The sequence below is a fragment of the Prionailurus bengalensis genome (genome assembly GCF_016509475.1).
Source record: "Prionailurus bengalensis isolate Pbe53 chromosome B2 unlocalized genomic scaffold, Fcat_Pben_1.1_paternal_pri B2_random_Un_scaffold_46, whole genome shotgun sequence".
Taxonomy (NCBI): domain Eukaryota; kingdom Metazoa; phylum Chordata; class Mammalia; order Carnivora; family Felidae; genus Prionailurus; species Prionailurus bengalensis.
Genome location: NW_025091153.1, coordinates 439934 through 464080, shown reverse-complemented (window position 1 = coordinate 464080; position 24147 = coordinate 439934). Strand labels below are relative to the sequence as shown.

The 24147-nt window shown below is 51.5% G+C and overlaps 6 protein-coding genes across 15 annotated transcripts; 3 read left to right on the top strand and 3 right to left on the bottom strand.

Annotated features, from left to right (window-relative positions):
- LY6G5C (lymphocyte antigen 6 family member G5C) lies at positions 1-4492 on the top strand. The gene is made up of 3 exons (XM_043571919.1): positions 1-18; positions 1176-1377; positions 4147-4492. Exons 1-3 carry the CDS (start codon positions 1-3, stop codon positions 4308-4310), a joined length of 384 nt encoding a protein of 127 aa, XP_043427854.1. The 3' UTR covers positions 4311-4492.
- Positions 4493-7018: 2526 nt separating this feature from the next.
- LY6G5B (lymphocyte antigen 6 family member G5B) lies at positions 7019-9453 on the bottom strand. The gene is made up of 3 exons (XM_043571788.1): positions 8661-9453; positions 8384-8512; positions 7019-8090 (listed from the first exon to the last, which is right to left on the bottom strand). The coding sequence occupies exons 1-3, from the start codon at positions 8779-8781 to the stop codon at positions 7690-7692; spliced, it is 651 nt and encodes a 216-aa protein (XP_043427723.1). The 5' UTR covers positions 8782-9453; the 3' UTR covers positions 7019-7689.
- A 112-nt stretch (positions 9454-9565) lies between these two features.
- On the bottom strand, positions 9566-13819 carry CSNK2B (casein kinase 2 beta). Of its 2 annotated transcripts, none has more exons than XM_043571789.1 (7): positions 13484-13819; positions 12791-12873; positions 11972-12074; positions 11300-11415; positions 10778-10853; positions 10441-10630; positions 9566-9798 (listed from the first exon to the last, which is right to left on the bottom strand). In XM_043571789.1, exons 2-7 carry the CDS (start codon positions 12860-12862, stop codon positions 9708-9710), a joined length of 648 nt encoding a protein of 215 aa, XP_043427724.1. In that variant the 5' UTR covers positions 12863-12873; positions 13484-13819; the 3' UTR covers positions 9566-9707. The 2 variants fall into 2 exon arrangements, with proteins under 2 accessions (XP_043427724.1, XP_043427725.1); XM_043571790.1 differs by lacking the exon at positions 13484-13819 and adding an exon at positions 13205-13398.
- A 10-nt stretch (positions 13820-13829) lies between these two features.
- On the top strand, positions 13830-17031 carry GPANK1 (G-patch domain and ankyrin repeats 1). Of its 8 annotated transcripts, none has more exons than XM_043571778.1 (4): positions 13830-14077; positions 14688-14906; positions 15160-15876; positions 16416-17031. In XM_043571778.1, the coding sequence occupies exons 3-4, from the start codon at positions 15266-15268 to the stop codon at positions 16858-16860; spliced, it is 1056 nt and encodes a 351-aa protein (XP_043427713.1). In that variant the 5' UTR covers positions 13830-14077; positions 14688-14906; positions 15160-15265; the 3' UTR covers positions 16861-17031. The 8 variants fall into 8 exon arrangements, with proteins under 8 accessions (XP_043427713.1, XP_043427714.1, XP_043427715.1 ...); XM_043571779.1 differs by having other exon boundaries at positions 13837-13957; XM_043571780.1 differs by having other exon boundaries at positions 13837-14077; positions 15163-15876.
- A 1901-nt stretch (positions 17032-18932) lies between these two features.
- Positions 18933-20593, top strand: CB2H6orf47 (chromosome B2 C6orf47 homolog). The gene has a single exon (XM_043571787.1). The coding sequence runs from the start codon at positions 18933-18935 to the stop codon at positions 19824-19826; it is 894 nt and encodes a 297-aa protein (XP_043427722.1). The 3' UTR covers positions 19827-20593.
- A 125-nt stretch (positions 20594-20718) lies between these two features.
- APOM (apolipoprotein M) lies at positions 20719-23606 on the bottom strand. Of its 2 annotated transcripts, XM_043571791.1 has the most exons (6): positions 23155-23576; positions 22363-22517; positions 21758-21831; positions 21561-21659; positions 21282-21380; positions 20719-20862 (listed from the first exon to the last, which is right to left on the bottom strand). In XM_043571791.1, the coding sequence occupies exons 1-6, from the start codon at positions 23266-23268 to the stop codon at positions 20837-20839; spliced, it is 567 nt and encodes a 188-aa protein (XP_043427726.1). In that variant the 5' UTR covers positions 23269-23576; the 3' UTR covers positions 20719-20836. The 2 variants fall into 2 exon arrangements, with proteins under 2 accessions (XP_043427726.1, XP_043427727.1); XM_043571792.1 differs by lacking the exon at positions 21561-21659 and having other exon boundaries at positions 23155-23606.
- Between the last annotated feature and the right edge of the window lie 541 nt (positions 23607-24147).

The following is a 24147-nucleotide window of genomic DNA, read 5'->3' as shown; positions in this document are numbered from 1 at the left end:
ATGGGATGGATGGACTTGGTGAGATAATGCCTAGGGACTGGTAATGGACTGCTGTTCACTCTGAGGGAGATCTCTAGTTATTACCCCAGGGCTGTCTCAACAGCAGTGACCTAAATGCAGATACTGAAGGGGCGCCTGGGTGGCGCAGTCGGTTAAGCGTCCGACTTCAGCCAGGTCACGATCTCGCGGTCCGTGAGTTCAAGCCCCGCGTCAGGCTCTGGGCTGATGGCTCAGAGCCTGGAGCCTGTTTCCGATTCTGTGTCTCCCTCTCTCTCTGCCCCTCCCCCGTTCATGCTCTGTCTCTCTCTGTCCCAAAAATAAATAAACGTTGCAAAAAAAAAAAAATTAAAAAAAAAAAATAAATGCAGATACTGAAAGGACTCCATTTAAATCTGGGGCAGTACAGAATAGGGAGGATTCCGAGAACATGCTAGATAACAGAACCGGGATCCACCCAGTAGAACAAGGCTGAATCTAGCCTGATAACCTCCTCAACATGGCTGCAAAACACCGTCTATATAGAAACAGGATTCAAAGTGTTTGTTCAGTATCTGCCTCCCACTAAGTGTTCTGCTGGGTCTGGGGACTCACTGACATGTGATCTGGGCCTGGAACAAGAGGAAGAGGGAGCATATATACACGTAGGTGGGGAAGGCTTTGGTGGACAAAGTTTAATATGGGTCTTTCCAGTGATTAGACCACCAAACAAATAATGTGATGGGGGGCCACTCGAAGTCTTCTGTCCACACAAAGCATAGATTCCTCTTGTCCTGTGGTGATGCACTCTTGTTTTCACTGAACATTACAGATTAAGAAAGCATATTCAAAAGGGGGTCCATAGGGGTGGGGAGACTGTGAAACCAAGTCCCAGAAGAACTGTCCTCACAGAACTGCCCAGGCTGGAATTAACTGCCTCTGCTTAGTCTTTGAACTTAGGAGCTTGCCGAGTGCTGGGCACATGGTAGTACCTCAAAATACATGTTGAATGAGTAAATGAATTCCTTAATGAGTTCCTTATTTCAGGAGGTATAAGAGCAGAGAATGGAGGTTTTAAAACTGACAAAAGCCTCTGATAGAGGATTAAGCCAGATGGTTTTAAAGAACGGGTGATTTCATGGTTTTCTGAGACGGGAAGCTGGGGAGGGAAGAATGGGCTTGACCAGCCTGGAAATTAGGTGGGGTTGGAGTCAGTGTTGCTCTGTGATCTAGGTAATTTTGATCCTGTCAATCCGGAACCCCCTCATCCAGCTCAGTTCTCCAAATATCTGCGCTGCTATCGATGCCTCTTGGAGACCAAGGAGTTGGGATGCCTTCTGGGATCTGACATCTGCCTTGCCCCTCCTGGCAGCAGCTGCATGACTCTGCTCATAAAGAACAGTGAGCTGCTTGTCCTTGGCCCGACCCATTCCTGAGCTGCATCTCTCAGCTGTACCCCACAGTCTGGTTCCTACAACCCCTACCTAGATAGTGCTCGTCATGCTCTCTCCTTCCTCACCTTCAGAGCCATTCTCTGTCTCCACTTCCACCCCTCCTGTTCCCTCATGGAGCTGGCTGGTGTCCACGTTTCTTTTTTTTTAATGTTTTTATTTATTTTTGAGACAGAGAGACAGAGCAGGGCAGGAGAGGGGCAGAGAGAGAGGGAGACACAAAATCCGAAGCAGGTTCCAGGCTCTGAGCTGTCCGCACAGAGCCCGACGCGGGGCTCAAACTCACGGACCGTGAGATCATGACCTGAGCTGAAGTCAGACACCCAACCGACTGAGCCACCCAGGCGCCCCATGGCGTATGCGTTTCTTACAGCACCCAGCCTTGTGGGGGAGGCTTGTGATCACTAAATCCCCCCGCTTCTCCTCAGGCTGCCTTCTCTCTGTCTGTTCAGGGAGACCCCTAATGGTTCACGTTCACCAAAATTTAGGCATTAGCTGTCTTCCCACTTCACTCTCCCCAGAGGATTTGCTCTGCTTCCTTATGAATGTGAATGTTAGGCCAAATTGTCATGTGAAATTGCCCTCTGGACAGCTCCACCTCAGTTTCAACTTCCTGAAACTGCAGTCCCTGTTTCTCATGCCTGCTCTTCCACACGATCCCTCACTCCCCGCCCTCCACCCCTGCTTTTTTTAGTGGGCTCAAGGCCCAACATGGGGCTTGAACTCACAACCCCTAGATCAAGGAGTTCTATGCTCTACTGACTGAGCAGCTGGGGGGCCCCTCCTCCGCTCTTTTTAACAAACACAGAACACATTATGTGCCAGCACTGTTCTAAGCACTTACCACCCTCTCAGGTTTTTTATTATTGTTATCCCCGTTTTACCGATGAGGAAACAGACGCCCAGAAAGGTCAAAATCTTGCCCAACTCTCCTAGAAGCTGAACCACAATTTGTGGTGATTCCGGAGATGGTGCTCTTAACAACCACTGCATAAACTTGCCTTCAAATTAAAATTCAAGTCCTTTTATTATGCTTTTGGTTCAATATCAGAGTACTCAACCGCATCAAAGAGAAGTCTCCCTCCCACTCCTGGCACAAGCCACCCAGCTCTCATGCACAAACAACACAAAACTAATCTTCCTATTCTCTTTTTTTTCCTAAAGATTTTTTTTCATTTTTAAGTAATCCCTACACCAAACGTGGGGCTCGAACTTACAACCCTGAGATCAAGAGTCACATGCTCTACTGACTGAGCGAGCCAGATGCCCCACATCTTTCCACATTCTTGATATCCTTTCTGTGATCTTTTGTGTACATCTCACTCTATGCAAATATGTTGTTTCACCTCTTTTTCTTTCCTCCATAAACAGTAGCATACCACTGTAAACACTGGTGTGCACTTGCTTTTTATACATTTTTATTAATTAAAAACTTTTAAAAATGTTTATTTAGAGGGGGGCGGAGAGAGAGAGAGAGAGAGAGAGAGAATCTGAAGCAGGTTCCAGGCTTTGAGCTGTCAGCACAGAGCCCAATGCAGGGCTTGAACTCACAAACCACGAGATCATGGCCGGAGCTGAAGTCAGATGCTTAACTGACTGAGCCACCCAGGTGCCTCTATCTATCTATCTATCTATCATCTATCTATCATCTATTTATTTTTGAGAGAGAGAGGTAGAGACAGAGGGAGTGAGGGAGGAAGACGGTGGGGGGGGGGAGAGAGAGAGAAAGAGAGAGAGAATCCTAAGTAGGCCCCACACTCAGCACAGAGACCAACGTGGGCCTCAATCCCATGACCCCAGGATCACGATCTGAGCCAAAATCAAGCGTCAGATGCTCAACTGACTCAGCCACCCTGGCACCCTGCACTTGGTTTTTTTAAATGAACAGTCATGGGAATTTTGAGTTTCCATATCAGTTTGTAAACAGCTTCCCTGTTCTTCTGACCTGCTGCATGGTTCTCCATGGCATGGGCATAGCAGAGTTTGACAATCCCATTATTGACGGATCTGTAGGTTGCTTCTAATTTTTTCCTCTCTCAAGCAGGGCAGGAATGAATGTCCCTGTGAACACATATTTCCCCCTCTAATATATATATAATAGTAAGAGATACCATCTTCTCTTTTGTTCCATAAAATGATGACAAACACCTTTTCTTTGCAATCTGACCTCCAATACATCTCCCAACTTTTTTTTACATGGTCCCAGCTGAAGTGCTGGTTCTACCCCAGCAAGACCCAACTCAGCCCCCTCCAACCATCACTGTATTTTAAAAAAATTTTTAATATTTATTTATTTTTGAGAGAGAGAGACAGAGAGAGCACAAGTGGGAGAGGGGCAGAGAGAGGGAGATACAGAATCTGAAACAGGCTCCAGGCTCTGAGCTGTCAGCACAGCGCCAGATGCGGGGCTTGAACTCACGAACTGTGAGACCATGGCCTGAGCCAAAGTCGGGTGCTTAACCAACTGAGCCACCCAGGTGCCCCGCATCACTTTATTTTGAATGGCTCTTTCCCACCAACCTTCCACGGGATCCATAGCTGGTGACTCCCTGGCATTCCTGCCCCTGTCCGGTTCCAGGAATCTTGGCATTTGGGGGGGTCAGGGAAGGGTGTGGGATCAGTGATGGTAAGTCCATGTGGAGGGAGGGGATGGAAGAGTCTGGGATTGTGCCTGGGACCTGAGATGTCTGTATCACTGGTTGCTGCCATCCTTCCCCAGGCAGTGGTTCTGACATCATGGTGAGTGACTGCCGCCGCAAGGAGCAGATGAGTGATTGTTCGTATACCCGCTCTTCTCCAGTGTTTGGCTTCTGGATATTTTCTCGATGCTGCTTCCTGGAGTTCTGCAATAACCCTCAGAACAGAGTGTTCTATATTCCTTAGAACTTCCGCAGAGACTTTTAGAATAAAACCCTGCTAGTTGCCATCCATCTTCTAGTCCCTTTTACCAGCTCCTAGTTGACACCCAACACCCCTCTTCCCACTCAGCCCTTCCCCCAGGTCCCCTCTCCAGAATTCTCTGAGTTTTCCCTTCAAGTCCTCACAGTTTGATGGCTTTACTCTTCTCTCCTCCCATCTCTCAGCTGCTTCTTGGCCTTGCTTTGCCCCTTCTCCCCCCATGGGCCTCTCTAGCCTCAAGTCCCCAGGTGTTCCTCGCAAATAAATTGGTGTACAAACTGTAGAGCTCGTCTCTCTCTTCTGGTAGTGGTGGAGGCTGAGGAAAGCTGAGGTCCCACCTGACTGCCCCACCTCGGGGCTCCCAGCTCTGTTGAACTCTGCTTCTGCCCAACCTCCATGTCTTGGATTCAGCTCTAGGCACAAAAGGTGAAGAACTGGAAGCCTTTCTGTGGCGAAGGGCAAAAGGGCAGTGGGCACCCTTGGCAGTGCTATGTGGGGCCTGGGTTGGGGGAGGTCCACGGTGTGGGAGGTGAGGGCTGGCAGGAGTGGAGCTATGAGGCCTGGGACCAGGCCCAGGGAGAGGGTGGGGGGAAGCACCCTGTGGAAGAGCCGCTAGATCTAGTGGAGCCCTGGCCGGAACCCAGGCTCAGCTTCCCTCTTCAAGGACCATGTGGGAAGTTACTGCCGAATCTTGGGCCTTGGGTTCCTCAGCCTCTGAGACCATCGTCTAGTTCGACTTGCTAGAGCTGTATAAACCTAGACTTCTACACTGAAGTCAGAGATGATGGGGGGAAAGTGGGCCCAGACAGGGGGGCACACTGAAGGTTTGTACTTATTTTTGTACACCTCCCCCCCCCACACACTGCTCTCTTACCTACCAATTAATATTGGGGTTTCCTGCCAGAGCATAGGCTATTTAAAGGGCCAGGGATCTCTGCTAACATGTGCAAAATGTTGTGTAAGAGTATATGCTGCATGATGCCCTTTGTACCAAGCACACAGACAAAATTCCTCTAAGCAGCTACAACTCAGGACAGCGGCTACCCAAGTTAGAAGTGCCTGGGAGGGTGCACGAAGGTTGCTTTGGGTGCTGATATAGGCCTTTATAGTGACTTGAGGACTGGTAATCTGGGTGTGAAGTTTAGAAAAACCCACATTATGGTATGTGTAAGCTTTGGTATGTTTTGGAAGAGGCTTAAAAATAGGCCAGGGGTGTCTGGCTGGCTCAGTTGGTAGAGCATGTGACTCTTGAACTCGGGGTAGTGAGTCAAGCCCCACATTGGGGATAGAGATAACTTTAAAAAGTAGTGGGGCACCTAGGTGGCTCAGTTGGTTAAGTTGGTGACTCTTGGTTTTGGCTCAGGTCATGATCTCGTGGTGTGAGTTTGAGCCCTGCCATTGGGCTCTGTGCTGCCAGCACAGAGCCTGCTTGGGATTCTCTCTCTCTCTTTCTCTCTCAAAATGAATAAAAGTTTTATTTTATTTTTTAAGTTTATGGATTTGAGAGGTGAAGGGAGAGAATGAGTGGGGAAGGGGCAGAGAGAGACACAGAGAATCCCAAGCAGGCTCCATGCTGTCAGCAGAGCCGACGTGGGGCTCAATCTCACGAACTGTGAGATCATGACCTGGGCTGAAACCAAGAGTCAGATGTTTAACCAACTGAGTCATCCAGGAGCCAGTATAAACAAACATTTTTTTTTAAGTAGTAATACATACATACATAAATGCTACAATCTGTAGGTACCTTTGTCCCATGTGTCTATTTTTGAGGCTTTAATTTTCACCTGTGCACACAAACATGCATTCTCTCAATCCTAGGAGGTACTATCCCTCCTTGACAGGTGACCAAAGTGAGACAGAAACCAACTTACCCAAGTGGCAGAGGAGCTGGAATTGGGTCCCCCAACCACAAAGTGCACACTGCTTTTTAGGAACAGGTTTCACAACCCCAGCACTGGGTTGAGATTCAGAAGGGTGGGCACCTGGCTGTACTCAATAACACCACACCCAGAACAGTGTGTTTAACTGCATGTATGAAAAAAGTTATGAATATTCACTACTATTTTCTGTAGGCTTGTAGTTTTCCAAAAATAAAACCTTAAAATCAAAGACCTAAACTGCAGCCTCACCTGTATAATTTGTGAACATCCCCAACCCCCAAACCTAGCTCCCTAAAGAGGTGGTCCTGGGTGCCAGGATCCTGAAAGAACAGGCAAGAACCCAGGTTCCTCAGCACCAGGGGACTCTCAGATACAGGCCTGGACCCTTTGGTTTGCTCCTGAGTTTTTCTGGTTTAAAGGAGAGTTTTTCCTCCTCTGTTAGATGGAAAAGCCAATGTAACCAGGGTTTAATTCTCTAGGTTTTGTAGGGCAAAGTTTTTTGTTTTGTTAAAGATTTTAAGTAATCTCTACACCCAATGTGGAGTCCAAACTTATAACCCCAAGATTGAGTCACACGCTCTACTGACTGAGCCAGACAGGTGCCCCTGTGGAGTAAGTTAAAGGCTGGGAGAAGTCTTAGCTAATCAGAAGGTGGATGGATACAAGCCCTTTGGGGGCAGGCCATGAGAAAGCCACAAAGGCCAAGTGGAGTGGGCCAGGCTGTAAACTGTTTGCTCCCCATGCCCAATTAACTTTAACAGGTCTACACTTGTCCATATCTGAGCCTGACCCCATCAACAGTGTGACACAGACTTAGCCCAGTCCATTTATTGTGGAGGTTCTGGAGAGTAAACGGGAGATATAGTGCAGAGCAGGGCAGACCCTTGCCTCTCCTCTCCCCTAGAACCTATGGAAGTGGGTGTCAGGACTCAGTGATGTGAAGTGGGGCTGAGGAGGCCAGAGACGGTGGCAAAAGGAGAGAAGCAGGAAACCAGGGCAGGAGTAGAGGTGGAGGCAGTGAAGTAGGGACACCAGAGTGCCTAGTCAGGAAATCTGCACAGATGTCTACGCTTCATTCTTCTTGCTACAACTTCAGTCTGGGTCTTAAGATAGCCATGGGCTGCAATCTACAACCAGACCTGAATGGAGATAGCAGGTGGCCGGACTGACAGGGGATTGGAAAGATGAGGGGGCTGATGGACTCGGAAGATGGGAAAGGCACGAGGAAACCGTGCCTTCCCTAGGTCAACCTGGGCAGAAAGTGAACTTGGTATTTTCTAGGAGAAAGAAGAGTACTGGTGCAGTGCTACAGCGGTTTCTGGGAAGGAAATGAAACCTAAGCCATACAGATGCTGGAAGCACAGAGGAAGGGAGGCCTGAAAAATCACAGACCAGAGAATGTGGGTGTTCTAGGAGGGCAGCACTAGGTGCTGGGGTGTTAGGAGAGAGATGCTGGAAGAGTAAAATCCAAGAAGGATAAGGCATCAGGGCCCAGCCCAGGGAAGAACCAAAAGTCCTGAGCTGTTGAGAGACAAGTATATGTGGCGGAGGTCAGCAACGGACAAGCTCAGGTTCAGGGGCAGGGTGGCCAGGGGGTCGAGGCCTTCAGGCTCCTTCCCAGCACGGAAGGTGGGTAGGGGCAGTGAGAGGTTCAGAGCCTTGTAGAACCACTGGATTTGGAACTCCGACAGGGGCAGGGCCAAGGCCCCAGCAGGGGGATCAGGCAGGGAGCTCTGGAGCTGGGGGCTGGACCAGGAGTTGCAGTAATCGTACTGGCAGCACTGGGCCTGGTACCAGTACTCCGAGAAGTAGGTATTGCGTTTTTCCTGGCAGCGGTAAGAATTGTACTGTCCACAGCCTCGGATGAAGAAACGTATCTTGTTATCTGGAGAAGAGGGAACAGCTAATACCCCTGCTGCCTCCCATGGTCCCCAAGCCTGGTATCCTCACCCTAGACTCTCCCCATCCCTCACCCAGACCTGACTTCTAGCCCAGACTCCTTCAGAATGGGCCAGAAAAATTGGCTTAGCTGACCCCCGAGAACCCCAGACTCCTCTTTTCAGGATCCTCCTGTCTTCTTCTTGCACCCCAGGCCCTAAGCAGCCCTCATCTATGAGAGGAGAGGAGACCAAGCCACAGGCTATCCCACCAGCAGCTCCCTCCTGGGACTTGACTCACCATAATAGATGGTTATCACCATGCATGGTGACGAGCTGCTGATGGTGCACTTCTCTGAGCCTGAAATGCACCCTGTAGAAGGGTCTTCTAAGAGGCAGAGGTGACAGGTCCGGACTTCAGAAACAGGAGCTGGGGAAGCAGAAAACAGGAAGGATGGGAATGTTGGCTCATTCCAAGTTCTCTGCCTTGCAGGGAGCCTGTGAACCGAGGGCTACAGCACCCCCCGCCCTTCCTGGACTCAGTCACCCCTCCCTCCTTGCCCCTGGGCCCCACTTACCCTTTCCCACTGCGAAGCCCACCATGACCAGCACACCTACAAGTACATGGAACTTCATGATGGAATTCTGAGAAGGGCAGTCCCTGAGGGGTATCCTGAAATCCCACCTTCCTGTGACCATGTTCCTTGCAGGGTGATTTTGATAGTTTGAGCAGGAGCTGCTGTAGACGTAGAGCTATATTCCTTGGCTGGGGGAGGAAGTTATTAACTTGGCTGGAGGGACGGTATGTCCTCACCCACAAGGTCAGGTTCCTGGACGTGGGAACAGTGGCCTACACAAGAACAACACCTGGGCCTTTATCCAGTTGTCTGTCTCTCTCATGCCCTGAAAAAATCTATTCCCACACCTCAAGGGTCCATGGACCAGTGTCTGTCTCTGGTACCACCTACTGTCCTCCCCACACATACAGCGAGTCCCTACCGTGCTGGGAAACACTTGGGCCAGGCGCCCAGGGTCCCTGTCCTTCCGAGATGAGCGTGTCAGCTCCCCCAGCAGGGGGCGCACAGACACCACCCAGCAGCAACTCTGGACCTTGTCCCTCTTTCCACCCCTTACCGTTCTATTTATTTCAGGACAACTTTCCCTGTAAAATCAAAACCGAAATATTTTGTTGTTGATTATACTCCTTACAGTATAAATGTACAGCCATAGGTGGCCAAAAAAGAACAAATTATGTCTCCAGTCTTTGAAAGTGGATTTTCCCCTAGGTCTTTTCCATGTGACGTTGCACATCTCCGCATCCACTACTAGTTCTGCTCTACTGCTAAAAACATCAACCAAGTCCACTGGGCACAAATCTGTGCTGGTTTTCAACTTGAGGGTGGGCTGGGCCATGAGGGCCCCTGGGATCAAGCACAGCACTACCCTCCCATCCCCCATCCCCAAGCACCAGCAGACCAGCTCATGGCCTTTTCTTCCACTTTATTTCATATTCCCACCACAATAATGACTCCTTTAATTTAAACTAAAAACCATAGAGGGTTCCTGAAAGGGTGGCAGCAAAGGAATAGAGGTGTTAAAGGCAGAGGGACAGGTTGGGTGGGGAATCAGCGAATCGTCTTGACTGGGCTCTTGAAGTTGCTGGCGGCTTGGAGCTGCAGCTGGTAGGCCATTGGATGGATCTTGAAACCGTAGAGCCTGGGCCAGGGCACAGATCAGAGGCAGTAGGGTGAGCCCCACTCTGGCCCTGCCAGTGGCCTGCATTTCCCCCTCCCCACCCCAGCTTCTCCATGGGTCTGCTAAGTGCTTAAGGACAGTGGTTCCCAAACATCTTCCCTCCAGAATACTGGGAAATATACCTTAAATAGGCATTAAAACTCTTACTCTAGGATATACGTAAACATACACACACATACAGGAATGTGACTGCTTGCTTCTGTGTGCACTTGTTTCAACAGAACACCAAACTGTTCTTCCCAGTACACATGATGTTCCAGGAAGATAAACCACACTTTCTCCTGGCAAAAGGCTGAGTGCCCGAGATGATGGCAAAAAGTTATCGTTTAAATGGTACTTCCAGTGCCAAATGTTATTCAAAGCAACTCACTATTTAAATATACTCTGTCAGGTATATTTAAATACACTCCGTCAGGCAGGTACTGTCATCACCCCCGTTTCATGGATAAGGGAACTGAGGCACAGGCAATCAAATACCTTCCCCAAGGTCACTCGCTGTGGGAGAAGCAAACCTCAAGAAAGGACCATGCCCTGTCCTCCCTTCTCTCTGGGGAATCCCGAACCTTTCCTTCAACCCATGGTGACTCTAGCCCTGCTCCCCACCTGGGCACAAACTGGTTGGCGGGCCGTTTGGGCCGGTACTCAGGGTGCACCATGAAGAGCATGTGAGGGAAACCGGTGCCGAAGTAGGCGCCGTCCGTGTGATGGTGCCTCGATGACTTGGGTGTGTACACGTCCATGCACTTGGGGCAGTAGAGCTTCACCATGGCCTCACCTGGGATGTCCGAAAGGCCTGGGAGACAGCCAGACTCAGCAGGCCGGGCATCCCCAACCCTGCCCAACCTCCCTCCCACACAGAGGCCCCGACTTGCTGAACCCCAACTCCTTCCCAGAGGACCTGCCTTTTGATGTGGCCTCCTTCCCCTTCTCTAACACTCACCGATGGGAAGCATTGGCTGATTCTCACAGTACACACGGGGACAGTAGCCAAAGTCTCCTTGCTGGTACTTTTCCAACTGAGGTGAATAAAATGAAAGGGGTTGGTAGGTAGGTACAAAGAGAAGAGGCAATCCCCTCCTCAGCCCAAGCCACGTCACTGTCCCCAACTCCTGCCTCTGTCCAGAGACCCCTTCTAAGCAGGCCCAGACAGGCCCTCATACTCCTCTGCTTCCTTTCCTCCAGTTAGGCAGGGTACAGACCATCAGAGCCATTCGCTGTTTGTTCCCTAAGGAAAAGGCAGACTGCAACAACTCCCTGTCCAAGGTCATGTCTCCCTCCCCAAAAACACCTCAGTCAGCACAAACCCCAATTAGGATTTAATTCCCAGGGCCAGGTTGTGGGGTTCTTCCCCTCTTCTCGGCTACATTCCTTGACAAGGTTGAAACGTTTGACTCCCGTGCTGCAGGAACCTCTGTTTCCCTTATTGCCTCAGAGGAGTCAAGTGGGAGCAGAGAGGCCTCACCATCTGGGCGATGCCACGGTTGGTGAGGATATAGCGGGCGTGGATCAATCCATAAAGCATCTCGGCTGCCTGCTCAATCAGGTCACTCTGGTTGGGGTTGTCTTCCAGCTCTTCATCTGAAACATAGCCCCGGCCAATTGCAACCACTTGTCTTACAGCTTTCTTAGATGCCCCACCCACTGCCAGGGATTGCCAGCTACTCAGTGTGCCCCACACCCATCTTTAAGTCACCCATCACCTGAGCATTTGACCCAGAAACCTGGGCCTCTGACCCTTCCACCAACCCAAGGCAGCTCTGCCTTCTTTCCACATCTCTTCAGCCTCTGCTCTCTCTCCCTCCCAACCCCTCCTCAACACATAAATGCAAAGATGTCAACGCAGAAGATGAAACTGAAAGGTGAGAGGCAAAAAAAAAAAAAAAAAAAGCAGGAAAGGTGACCCAAGGAGAAACTAGCATTAGGAGACAGAGCCAAGTTACAGGACCAGAGTGTGGGAACAGGAGGTGTAAGTCACAAAACTGGGCAAGAGTCAGATGGGAGACCAAAATGAAGTAGGGGACTTTGGATAAAGACAGAGAACCAAAAGGAAATATGGAAATCCAAGAAGCAGATAAACAGGAACATGAAAAAAACAAAAAACAAAAAACAAAACCACGAACTGAGGGTGCCTCACCAGGCTCCAGGTCCAAGATCATGTCTAGAGCTTGTCGATAGTGGGGCACCTGCTCATTGAGTCCAGTGAGGTTGAATTTGTCCTGGATGTAGTCTTCATCCACCTGTCAGGATGTGGAAGTCAAGATGAAACCCACAGCAGAATCCTCAGCTTTGACTTGGGCACGTTGCTCTAACTGGTGCCTTATTCTTAACACAACTGCTTTGGTTTCCCCTTACTCCTCAACCCTAGCTCGGCAGAAGTACTTGAGTCTCTCTCCCCAGTTCAGATACATAGCCTTCCCATAAAAGCTTTGGCTTTTCTTTTCTACAGATAAGCAGCTACAACAATCTCCTACTTAAAGAGACATTCCTTTCAAAAGCCCTGTTCCTACTCCTGCCCTCATCCCTAGGAACCAGTTTTGTCCTCTCCTTAAGAGCAGCTAGGTCTCTAAGGAAAGTGGAGACTCAACAGCTTCAGTCCTGTGGATAGTTACAATCCTTTATATTATTAGTAGACAACTTTCCACATTACAGAGCATTTTCACATGTGACATTTTAATTCTAATAGACTCCAACGGGAAGCACTCCCAGTACCAGTCTAATAATAACTTTAATAACAATAAAAGGGTTGACTTGTCCCATGTTACAGAGGGTAGCAGGTTTGGGACCTGGGAAGTCTTGCCACTTCACAAATTAGTGAGGGGAGTTACTGACGGGACTCTTCCTTGACAGGAAAAGTTTCTATGGAAGCCTGTAAGAGAAGCGTGTGGAAGCTAAATATGTGGGAAAATATAATGCCAAACTTTGTGTAGAGACAGCTGGGAGACTGAGAACTCACTTCACAGAAGAATTCATTGCCACGGAGCCCACAGAACCAGGAAATCCAGGACACCTCCTCTGAGCTGCTCATCTTCACGTCAGCTGGGAAAAAAGAGAGTGTAAGTTAAGTCCAAGCTCTCCCACCTTGCCTCTGGTATCCTCCCTCCTCCCACACTTAGATCTCTAACCATGGAAGAATTTGGGGCAACCTTTTCTTAAAGGATCCCAGACTCTAGAGCACCTCTCTCCCGCCCCTCTTATTCACATCTCAGCCCCTTTTCTCTGAGATCAGAGATTCTTTGGAGTCCCACCGCTTTCAAGAAACCGACAGGTCTTGACCCACCAGTCCTACCCACATCCCTATCGCTCCAGAAGACCAGCCCACTCTCCCTTCCTGTCAACTCCAGCAGAGCCCCAGGCTCGAGCTCCCTACCTCGACGGTCTCTGCATGTCCCTGGCGCCTTTCCCAAGGGTCCCGAAGTTTATCCTTTCCGTGCAAGAGCTGGGACCCTTTTTCTCTCATGGCCTGGGGGTGGCCGTGAAGTCCCTTTCACAGGAGTCCCCACATGCCACCTCCGCCCCTCAAGCCATCCCTCTCTCCCCCGGTTCCGGACCGGGTCACTTCCTTCCCCACCCCCACATCAAGGCGCGGAGACCCCATGTGCCGCGCCTAAGGGCAGGGGGCTAGACGCGGCGACTACCTCAGACTCACCGGCTGGACGGGGACCGGGACCAGGGTGGGGGAGGGAAGTTGCCGCTTCCAAGAAATCGCGACGGCTACAACGCAGGCCGCGGACCCAACCGCGGCAGGCGAAGTGGGGTGGGGGGAGTGGAAATCGGGGAGGGTGGGGAGAGGGCAACGCGCAAGCGCCAAGGGTCGGGCGCCGCAGCGAACGCCGGGAGATGGAGTCCCCGGTAAAAAGAAACTGGCGAAGCTAGGGAGAGGTGAACTACGAATCCCAGAATGACCCACGCACGACCCTTGTGTCGCGAGTCCCCTGAGCCAGACGCTCGGGGGCGAGCGCAGCGGGGTGCCACCGGAAGCGGAAGTCCAGTACCCGTTCTGGGCCGGGGAGCCTGGGAAATATAGTCGTAGGATCCCGCGACTGAGGGGCCGTGAGGGGGCGGGGAAGTGAACGAGGCTGGCTGGCTGGTTGGTTTCCTGCAGCTCCCCTCACGCAGCGAGGTTGTGTCCCAGGCGCTCCCCTCCTACTCAGGGGACTGACCTCATCCCCGGCTAACCGGCCGGTCCTTATTGCCTATCGAGCCCCTCGCCCGAGTTAGGCCCGCCACTGGAGGCTTCGCGGTGAGGGGGGCGGGGGGAACTTTGTGTTTCACCCCGGGGTCTGGTCTCCTCGGGCGGGAGGTGAGGCCGGGCTCCCTGCTGAGGGACTTCGGTAGGGTGGGCTCGGCTGAGGTGAGCGATGTGAGAACCGGGACGGCCCCGTGCTCTAACCTGAGGTGGCGCCAGCCATTCTGTTGCTCGTCCCCTTGCACTTCTCCATTTCCTCTTAGGGCTTGAAGGGGGCCTTATGCTGCGGGCACTAAGTATGACCTTCGAACCCTGGTCAGAATAATGGTGAGGGGCAGGGTGATGTTATTTCATTTCACAGCTTCTGTGCATTCCACAGGTTTCCTTCCGCCAACTCAGAGCCTTTCTTAACTCAGAGAGTGGTTTCCCAGTTCCAAAAAATGAGCTCGGAGAGGGGGCCACGTTCAGGGAGGCAAGAGGCATTGTGGGGGCGTTATGTAAAAGTAGGACCCCAACCGACAGACTGTCCTCGCGCTACTTAAGCACGTGGTATTTTGAGCGGATGCTCTGGAAAAGGTCCCAGGGTGGGGAAGCTGAACCTGGCGCTTAGCACAGGCCTGCGTCCTCAAGTAATGTTTTGTGTTGTTTTGTTGTTTTTTTCCAGTCCCGCATGCGTGTTAGGGGTCGTGTGGCTATTTGATCGTCAGCTCCTTTGCTTAAAGTAGTGCTATTTGCCGTACGGAGACTACCAAGACTGGAGCTTCTCCCTTAAATCAGCTTCTTGCTTCCGTAGAAGTGTTAAAGTCTGTTCTTGTTTGGGAAGAATACCCCGACCATAGGATCAAGGAAGATTTAAAGGGCCAGGCTGATTGTTTCCTTAATGGTATGTCTTAACTGGTGGTCAAATAGTTTTAGATAGAAGCTGTTTTTATTTATTGTTGTTGAGGATGGGGTTGGTGGCAACTCTCACTGAGTCTTTGTTAAATTAACCTTTAGTAAGGGGCATGGGCTGTTATTGTAGGGTTCTGTTTTTCCACATGACCTATGGTCCTTAGGCCCTGCAGAGTCCTAGGTTGTGGGCTCACTTAGGGAGTGAGAGGGTTTTTTGACTTTAAGGGTATTTTTCCTCATCCCAGCAGGTCTCCGGAGGTGGCTCTGGTCAATGCGGAGCCACGAAGCGATTGGTTTGCTTGTCTCAGCCTCCCTTTGTCTAGTCTCATCCTCCCAGTTTACCCAAGAGCCATGTCCAGGCCCTCCCTCATCACCTTCACCCCGGCCACCAGTGCCAGTGACCTCTGGAAAGATGGGCAGCAGCAGTCACAGCCTGAAGAACTGGAGCCCACCCTGGATGGGGCTGCAGCCCGGGCATTCTATGAGGCCCTGATTGGCGACGAAAGCAGTGCCCCTGAATCCCAGAGATCTCAGCCTGAACCTGCCAGTAAGAGAAAGAGGAAGAAGAGAAGAATAATGAGGGAAGCTGCTGCAGGAACCTCAGGAGGACATGGACAAAGGAGATCCCTTGAGGCGGAGGACAAAATGACCCAGTGGATACTGAGGGCAGCCCAAGAGGGTGACCTAGCAGAACTAAGAAGGCTGTTGGATCCCCGTGAGGCAGGGGGAGCTGGGGGCAACATCAATGCTCGGGATGCCTTCTGGTGGACCCCCTTGATGTGTGCTGCTCGAGCAGGCCAGGGACCTGCTGTGCGCTATCTCCTGGGCCGTGGAGCTGCCTGGGTAGGGGTCTGTGAGCTGGGTGGCAAGGATGCTGCTCAGCTGGCTGAAGAAGCAGGCTTCCCTGAGGTGGCCCGCATGGTCAGAGAGAGCCATGGAGAGACAAGGAGTCCAGAGAACCGGTGAGGGGACGCCTTAGCCCATGCCTCTTTCAGTGTGTTCTGTCTTTCCTAGCCCCTCTATACCAGAGGGTTCAGAACAGAGCTGAAGGGTTCTCTCCCCGATCCCCCAGTGTAGGCTGATAAGGCAGTGTAGTAGAGTAGTAATGAACATGATCTCCCTGGGTCCAAATTCTGACTACTTACTTGGGCAATTAATCTAATTTTTATGTCCCTCATTTTCTTTATCTGAGAAATGGGGGCAATAAGATCACTTTTGTTGTAGGGTTGTTAGGATTTAATGGACCAATATATGTAAAGTACTAGAACGATGCTTCCCGTATAATAAGTGCCTTATAAATAATTATGCTTTGCCAAGAGCTTGTGAAGCCTGGTTGCTATTTCTTCTCCTAGCTGTTCCCTTCTGGGTCCCTCATTGCTAAGTGGATTGGAAGGCAGTTTGTTTTTTAACAGAAAGACTAGAAGGACTTCCCACCTTGCCACCCCCCTCTGAGGCCTCAACCCTTCCCCTGCCCTCAACTCTTTCTCTTTTTTCTCTGCAGGTCACAATCACCCTCCCCCCGGTACTGTGAGACCTGCGATGCCCACTTCCAAGACTCTAACCATTGTACATCCACTGCTCACCTACTGTCACTGTCCCGCGATCTCAGGTCCCCCAACTTGCCCCTTGGGGTGCCTACCTCCAGCCCAGGCTTCAAGCTGCTGCTGAGGGGAGGCTGGGAGCCTGGAATGGGGCTGGGACCCCGGGGTGAGGGCCGCACCAACCCCATCCCTACTGTCCTCAAGAGGGACCAAGAAGGACTAGGCTACAGATCAGTACCCCAACCCCGAGTCACACACTTCCTGGCTCGGGATACTCGGGCTGTGGCTGGGAGGGAGAGAACCCCTCGGGTGACCACACTGAGCCGCAGGGAGGAAAGAAAGCAGAAGGAGAAGGACAGGGCCTGGGAGCGGGACCTAAGGACATACATGAACCTTGAGTTGTGACCTTGGTAAGGTCTGATCATGGTCTATTGCTAAGTCTGAACTTGGACGTACGCACTTTGGCTTTTACTTCCTGGGGTCTGCCCAGTTTCTAGATCCTCAGGTTTTGTTTAGTGGGCTCTGCCTTTGGGAGAGAGGGGCTGACCATTGAAAAATAAATCAATCTTCTCCCTCTTTTGTGTTTTATTTACTTTTCTGGAAGCTATTGTGGGAAAACCAAACAAGTCTAGGGGCCACACGCAAGTCCCACCTCAGCCGGGTGGCATAATAGGGTCACCTCCTTGCCAGTCTGGTTCGCTTCCACATCCTAGCTCCTGCCTGGAATGCCCCACCTATTCTTTGAATCCCCTGAACCAGGAATGGCCCAAGTTCTATGCAAGTCTCACCTACCCCAGGAAGGATCTCCTGACTACTCTAGCCAATTCAATCATTGTTTTTATTCAATCACTGAGTTTAAACAAGTTCGTATACTACATGCTAAGAAGAGTAATAAAAAAAATTCCCAACCTTCTAATTGCTCATAGAGGAGGAGGTGGCTGTGTGATCAATATAAAATGCATGGTGTTAGGGGAAACCTGGGAAGGCTGACAGAGGTCATGAGAGTAGGTAGGATCTTGCAGGAAGAGGCCAATGGGTGGGAGGGCCTAGGAATATACATCCTCTACTATGTTAGCTAACCTAGAGCCAGAACTCTGGCCTCCCAAATGTAACCTTTAAGTCAAGGTTCTTCATTTTACTATCTGAAAACTGAGGGCAAGCAGCACATTCTGTTTGTCTGCACTTGTCTTTCCCTCCCTCTTCCCCCTCCTTCCCGCTGCTCATGCCAGGTGCCAGGCACATGGAGAGTTCACTGTTGTCAGATCCAGGAAGTAAAATCTGCGTAGAACGGCAGGGAAGAGCTACACGAGTCCCAGAAAAGCACCTTTCTTTTTCGGAAAACCCTTCCATGAAGTCCTGGACATGGGAAGGAGTGGTGGTGGTGGGGGGTGTTGCAGGGAAGAACCAAAGGGCAGGGGACTAAAGGGAGCGGGCGAGTTTAGGGGAACACCTGTGGGCGACGAAAATGGGGGGCTAGGTTTACACTCAGGCCCTGGCCCTGCCTGATCTCCACTCGCGCCCTGCGGAGTGGCGCGTACTAAAGGCGCGGGGGCGCGGGGGGCGGTGGATCCGCAGGGTCCGCCCCGCGAGCTTCGGGCTCCGCCCCCGTCTGTCCCTCCAGCCCCGGTGCAGCTACTTCCGGGCTCTGCGGCTCCAGAAGGCTTGGTGAGGCCGCGGCCCCGACGCCGGGCCCGGGAGGGGTCGCAGCGCACAGCTCCCGGACGCCTGGATCCCCAGGCAGGCCCGCGCTTGGCCTCGAGACGAGGATCTCCCAAGATATTTCTGGCCTGACCTTGCGGAGGCCGCGTCTCAGCTGCGTGCTCGGGTCCCGGTCGGGCCGCTTTGTAGGATTCATAGGTCTCTAAATCAAAGGAAGAACGCTGCTGAGTGGAATTTGCTCAACACCTCTCTCCTAACCCCCCAATAGGAGACTGCCTATTCTTGAGCTCCCTTAGGTCAGCAGTTCAGGACTCTCCAGATTGGGAGCAGCTGAGAACCCAGGGCCACCTTCCTTCCTTCTTGGATGGAGCACCGCCTCCCCAGTTTCTGGGGCACCTTGGGGCGTGGCCTTGGTGAGTGAAACTTGGGGTGCTGCCTGCAGGAAAGGAAACCCGGAAACGCAGGGAGGTCACCGTGGGGGTGACCCAGGCCTTGTCAGATCCTGAGATTCTTGTTCTGAATCTTGTGTGGTGGGGTGGTGGGGGGGTGGTGGTGGTGAAAGAATTTGGATGTGCCTCCCTTCTTTACCTCAGAACTGAAAAGGAAACAAGCTGCTTGTCACACTTGAAGCTGCACGACCATTCAGGAAAGTGTGGAGCCACTTCTGATTTGAGAGTAGGAATCACCAAAAAGATAACAGTTCTTCTGAGCTTGAACAGATCCTGGCTTTTGAGGAGACACTCAACCCCTAAACCTGAGAATCTAAGCAGTGCTAGGAAGCAGCCGCAGAATTTGGGGGCTCATTACACATCCCAGCCATGTTCCTGCGACGACTTGGTGGCTGGCTACCTCGCCCCTGGGGCCGCCGGAAACCAATGAAACCTGACCTGCCTGCCCCAGAACCCAGACCAGTGGACAGCTCCTCTGAGAATTCAGGGAGTGACTGGGATAGTGCCCCAGAAACCATGGGAGATGTGGGGCCTCCCAAGGCCAAAGACCCAGGGGTACGGAGGAGCTGTGGGGCTGCTCCACAGCCAAGCAGGGAGTCCCAAGATGAGCAACTGGGAAGCAAAAGAATGGATTCCCTCAAGTGGGACAAGACTATCTCTAACACTCAAGAGTCTGGGAGACTGGAGACTGGAGGGACCATTCCCAAACTTGGACGGGATCCTGTGGACTCAAGTGGCACCAGGAGATCTGGAGTGTCCCCTGAAGGGGGACTGAGCCCCACCGGGCCTGAAGCCCCAGTGGAGAAGCCAGGGCGGCATCAGAAACTGCTGGGCTGGCTACGGGGGGATCCAGATGGGGGAGCAGGGGCTCCCTTGCAGTACCTGGGGGGCCCAGAGGAGTGTCTGCAGATCTCAACCAACTTGACTCTGCACCTGTTGGAGCTGCTGGCCTCAGCACTGCTGGGGCTGTGCTCAAGGCCTCTGAGGGCAGCTTTGGACGCGTTGGGCCTGCGTGGACCTGTGGGCCTCTGGCTGCATGGGCTGCTGTGCTTCCTGGCTGCCCTGCATGGGCTCCATGCTGTGTTGAGCCTACTTACTGCTCACCCCCTGCACTTTGCCTGCCTCTTTGGTCTCCTACAGGCCCTAGTGCTGGCTGTCAGCCTCCGGGAGCCCAGTGGGGATGAGGAGGCCACTGACTTGGAGGGTGAGAAGTTGGAGAGGGAGGGTGAGGAGTGGAGGGGAGATCCGGGAAAGGGGCTGTGACTGCGGGATAGGGGGTGACCGTAGTGCCCCCACCCTGAGTGGGGTGGGAGCAAGGGTGAAGATAGTGTGGCCTTTAGGAGGAGAGTGGGGGTCATGACCCAGATTGTAAGCACAGGGACCTCAGGGATGGGGAATAAACCCCAGGGTATGAGGGCACAGGGCCCCCCCTTCACACACAGGGGAGAATAGAGCTGTTTAGGGTATCTGTTTATGGACAATGGGGATATTGCCCTTGAATTCACCAGCTGTTGTTACTTTTTGCTTTTACGTTTCCCCCACTTTCGTTTTTTTTCTTTGCACCTCTACTTTTTAAAAGAAAAAAAAAAGTGTGGTGGTGACAAATAAAGACTAAAGGGTCCTCTTTACCTTTCAAAACTACCCAGGGCTGGAGGAGACCAGAGGCAGGACAGACAGACCTCTGACTAGGGTTAGAGGGTGGTTGGAGCCCCAAAGGATCCCCTTAGATCTTGGGATCTGAGCCATCTAGAGGAGAATGGGACTTTTCTGTGGGTGGATTAGGGGGTGTGGATAGGGACCCCAGGTGACAGGGAGCCTGCAGGGAGGGTCTGGGTGTTCCCAGGAGCCAGGGAAGTGGGAATGGTGCAGGCAGTATTGGAAGGAGGGCCAGTTCAGTGGGATTGGCAGCTCAGACAGGCAGTATGGGGAAGCATTGGAGCTTGCAGTCTCCACTCTGGGGTTAGGGGTTTGCACACTCAGCAATAAATAACTGTGTCACACCAAATCCTAAATATATCACTACAAAGTGAGACATACCGCCACTCAGTGTCCTTCCTGACGCCGTCCAGCTGGGGGTTTAGGTGGCAGAAGACCCAGGGGGAGTACTGAAATGGAGGTAGTGGGATTGATGTCTGGAGACAAACCCAAAATGAGATGAGGATTGAAAAACCATCTTTATTACTCTTGAAAGGGAGCTGGGAGTCTCCAGCTTCTCCCTGCAGCACAACTGCAGCTCCCACCGTATCCATCTGGGGCACAGATGAAGCCACAGGTCAGTCACTGGACAGCGCACAGGCCTCTGGTGGGAGGAGGGAGAAAAGAGGATGAAAAGGAAGGAAATCCAGGAAGAAAGGCAACACTGGTGGTAACAGGGTAGAGGAGAATGCATTCCTGCTTTTCCCCACATCTAAGAAGGGGTCTCTGAGGCCTTTCCCCCTACATCTCTGCCCCTCTGCCCCATTTATACACCACAAACTCTGAAACCTCTCTTTTGAGTAGCCCAGAGCCCATCCTGGCTCCCTTGGGTGACATCATAGCTCTTGGCCACATCCTTCTGATGCCATCACAGCCTATGACACAAACGGAGGTGTCAACACCGCCATTCTAATGATGTCAGCCTTTGGCCATGTCCTCCGGTGACATCACTTGAGTCCCTTTCATCTGGCACAGAAGACTTGGTGAGTCCTAGTCCTCTTCTGTGGGACTTTACCCCCTCACCTTGATTCCTGGGAGTCAGTAAGAAGGCTTTGGAGTCCAAACAGGAGGTCAGGGACTGAAATTGCTCCACACACTTCTCAGGAGGGTGTGGTGAGCGATCTGGAAGAGCAAGGCATAACCAGGCAGGCCTATCAAAGTCCCTGCTTCTTAGCACCACCCTGGTGAGAACCTCATGGAGGCACCCAGCCCTTCCTGGGATGATATCATAGGACCCAGAGTGAGAGGCTCCTGCCCTCCAAGTGTTTCCTCCAACCCTTCCTGCCTGGCATCTCCACTCACTGTAGAGGAGGAAGCGCTGATAACCCTGGCCTGACTCTTTCAGCATGATTCCACCTGGGCATGAGCTGGAGAAGAGCTTGGTCTTCATGTCTGGGCGCCCTGTATGGGGCGGGGAGGTGGGGAGAGTGTCAGGGCAGAGATGCAAAACCAAGCAAGCCCAGGGGACTTGGGGAGCATGAGGGCTGGAGAGAACCAACCTTCAGTTCTGAGATCTGTGCTCCCCTCAGTCAGGTGGTAGATCCATTTCCGGGGCACACAGAGCCCATTTTTCCTGCAGAAGTGGTGACAAGGAGGAAGGGCTGAGTGGCACCCCAACCACACAATACCAACTTCTATTTATCTTACTTCTTTTTTTTTTTTTTTTTAATTTTTTTTTCAACGTTTATTTATTTTTGGGACAGAGAGAGACAGAGCATGAACGGGGGAGGGGGAGAGAGAGAGGGAGACACAGAATCGGAAACAGGCTCCAGGCTCTGAGCCATCAGCCCAGAGCCTGATGCGGGGCTCGAACTCCCGGACCGCGAGATCGTGACCTGGCTGAAGTCGGACGCTTAACCGACTGCGCCACCCAGGCGCCCCAATTTATCCTACTTCTTTTTGAAGCCTGGATCCCCTTGGTAGTATCAAGCTACCAAGGTATGGTTGGTTAGGCCCATCTCTCTTCAGAAGGAAACTAATAGAACTGTTGACTCAGTGGGCCAAGAATAGCAGATACCCCAAAGAGCCGAGTTCTTTGTGGGTGGGTGCTCATATTTTGAACAGAGACTGCACCTACTGGTGCCTCTGCCTCCTCACCACTCACGTGCGGATGGTAGCACGAAGCTGGAGCTGTGTGGGGGCAGAGCCTGAAGCCATGTTGAAAACAATGTTGTCCACAGGGTCAAAAGTCGCCAATTCCTCCTTGGTGGGAGCTGCCCCTGCGATAAAGTACCACCGGCCCAGGTGTGGCTCTGGGAACTGCAGAGAACCAGGTGGGGGGGAGGGGATCAGAAAAGGGTGGGTCCCCACTACAAGATCCATTCAACCTCTTCATCATCACTCTTTTTTTTTTTTAAATGTTTACTTATTTTTATTTTATTTTTGGGACAGAGAGAGACAGAGCATGAACGGGGGAGGGGCAGAGAGAGAGGGAGACACAGAATCAGAAACAGGCTCCAGGCTCTGAGCCATCAGCCCAGAGCCCGACGCGGGGCTCGAACTCACGGACCGCGAGATCGTGACCTGGCTGAAGTCGGACGCTTAACCGACTGCGCCACCCAGGCGCCCCTCTTCATCATCACTCTTAAGACAGCAAGACTTAGGAGTGGAGTGGTGGCTGTTTTTTTCCAACTAAGGTTTGGGTTATGACAGGGAGCCATTAAGTGAGTTTTCCTTTGTCTCCTCTCAATCACCTTGAGTAACCACCCGCCCCCAATTCTACCATGTCTCCACATTGATGGCCATACTACTATTTTTTTTTACTTGTTCTTGCATTCATTGTCACAAACACACACGCCCTTTCTCCCTTTCCCAGTGTGGCTTCTGGTCACTCAAGGCCACCCACCCAAATCCTTCAGAGCCCCCACCATAAGCTCCCCCCATTCGCAGTCCATACCTCTTTCCCATCCACTCCCTGAGTTGTCAGTTGACTGAACTCAGGGCACTGGTAGATGGAGTTAAGGAGAATACCATAGAGGTAGAATAGAGCTGCCCATATTTGGTAGAACATCTTCAGGCAGGAGGGAGCTGGTGCTCTTCGTGAAGTGGCTGGTGCCTTAACTGCTCTCTCCCCCGGCTAGTTACTCAGTCCACTCGGCTTCCAGCCCCCTTGCCTTGACCCTTGACCCTTTCACCTGCTAATGAGTAACTTCAACCTTGTTTTCCAACCCAAGCCTGGATTACTTACAGTGTTTGGGCCTTCCTCCCCCTCTTCTAGATGCCAGTACTCCAGAATACACCCTGACATGTCCAAGGGTCTCTCAAGAATTAGGAAAGCTGAGCCCTCTTAAGTAGAAGCCTATGGCCTTTCAACTTATATCTGAGCTGGGTTTCTGCTGTGTTGTGCAGCACTGAAGAGAGGTGGACTGATTCATTCATTCACTTAGCAAACTGTTTTGAGTCCCAGCTGTTTGTCAGCTAAGCCCTAGGGACATAAAAATGAATGACATAGTCCCTGGCCTTGAAGCAGTAAAAGGAAAACTAGCTATGTAAACAAAAATCATTGCAATACAACCTGGTAAGTTCTTTAGGACAGGTATGAAATAGGCGCTGGGGCCTGGTGGATGGAAAACTTTCCCTCTGAAGTTTATAATTGGGGAAACAATATGTACACCCTTGAGAAAGTTCACGGACATGAGTCTATTTGCTCAACATTTATTACTACAAGAGGCTACATAATCTAACGGTTAGAGGATAGGTACGGGTGTTAGACAGAGAGGGTGCAAACCCTAACTCCACTATTTGTTAAGATCTTGGACAATTTTATGAATCTCTGTCTGTTTTTTATTTGTAAAATGACCAGATCATCAATCTGCTAGGATTAAAAGAGACAATGCACATAAAGTCCTTAACAAAGGCCTGCACATAGTTAAGTCCAAAGTAAATATTC

What these genes read in the sequence shown, in the direction of transcription:
- GPANK1 (XM_043571778.1), top strand. Translation starts at nt 15,266, where the DNA reads ATGTCCAGGCCCTCCCTCATCACCTTCACCCCGGCCACCAGTGCCAGT. An exon ending in ACAAGGAGTCCAGAGAACCG is followed by an intron (nt 15,877 to 16,415) that starts GTGAGGGGACGC and finishes TTTTCTCTGCAG; the next exon opens with GTCACAATCACCCTCCCCCC.
- CB2H6orf47 (XM_043571787.1), top strand. Translation starts at nt 18,933, where the DNA reads ATGTTCCTGCGACGACTTGGTGGCTGGCTACCTCGCCCCTGGGGCCGC.
- LY6G5B (XM_043571788.1), bottom strand. Translation starts at nt 8,781, where the DNA reads ATGGTCACAGGAAGGTGGGATTTCAGGATACCCCTCAGGGACTGCCCT. An exon ending in GGGCTTCGCAGTGGGAAAGG is followed by an intron (nt 8,513 to 8,660) that starts GTAAGTGGGGCC and finishes CTGCTTCCCCAG; the next exon opens with CTCCTGTTTCTGAAGTCCGG. An exon ending in GGTGATAACCATCTATTATG is followed by an intron (nt 8,091 to 8,383) that starts GTGAGTCAAGTC and finishes CCTCTTCTCCAG; the next exon opens with ATAACAAGATACGTTTCTTC.
- LY6G5C (XM_043571919.1), top strand. An exon ending in GACTCTGCTCATAAAGAACA is followed by an intron (nt 1,378 to 4,146) that starts GTGAGCTGCTTG and finishes ATCCTTCCCCAG; the next exon opens with GCAGTGGTTCTGACATCATG.
- CSNK2B (XM_043571789.1), bottom strand. Translation starts at nt 12,862, where the DNA reads ATGAGCAGCTCAGAGGAGGTGTCCTGGATTTCCTGGTTCTGTGGGCTC. An exon ending in TCAGCCAATGCTTCCCATCG is followed by an intron (nt 10,631 to 10,777) that starts GTGAGTGTTAGA and finishes GCTGTCTCCCAG; the next exon opens with GCCTTTCGGACATCCCAGGT. An exon ending in GCCAACCAGTTTGTGCCCAG is followed by an intron (nt 9,799 to 10,440) that starts GTGGGGAGCAGG and finishes GCCCTGGCCCAG; the next exon opens with GCTCTACGGTTTCAAGATCC.
- APOM (XM_043571791.1), bottom strand. Translation starts at nt 23,268, where the DNA reads ATGTTCTACCAAATATGGGCAGCTCTATTCTACCTCTATGGTATTCTC. An exon ending in TCAGCGCTTCCTCCTCTACA is followed by an intron (nt 21,381 to 21,560) that starts GTGAGTGGAGAT and finishes TTGCTCTTCCAG; the next exon opens with ATCGCTCACCACACCCTCCT. An exon ending in ACTGACTCCCAGGAATCAAG is followed by an intron (nt 20,863 to 21,281) that starts GTGAGGGGGTAA and finishes TCCTCCCACCAG; the next exon opens with AGGCCTGTGCGCTGTCCAGT.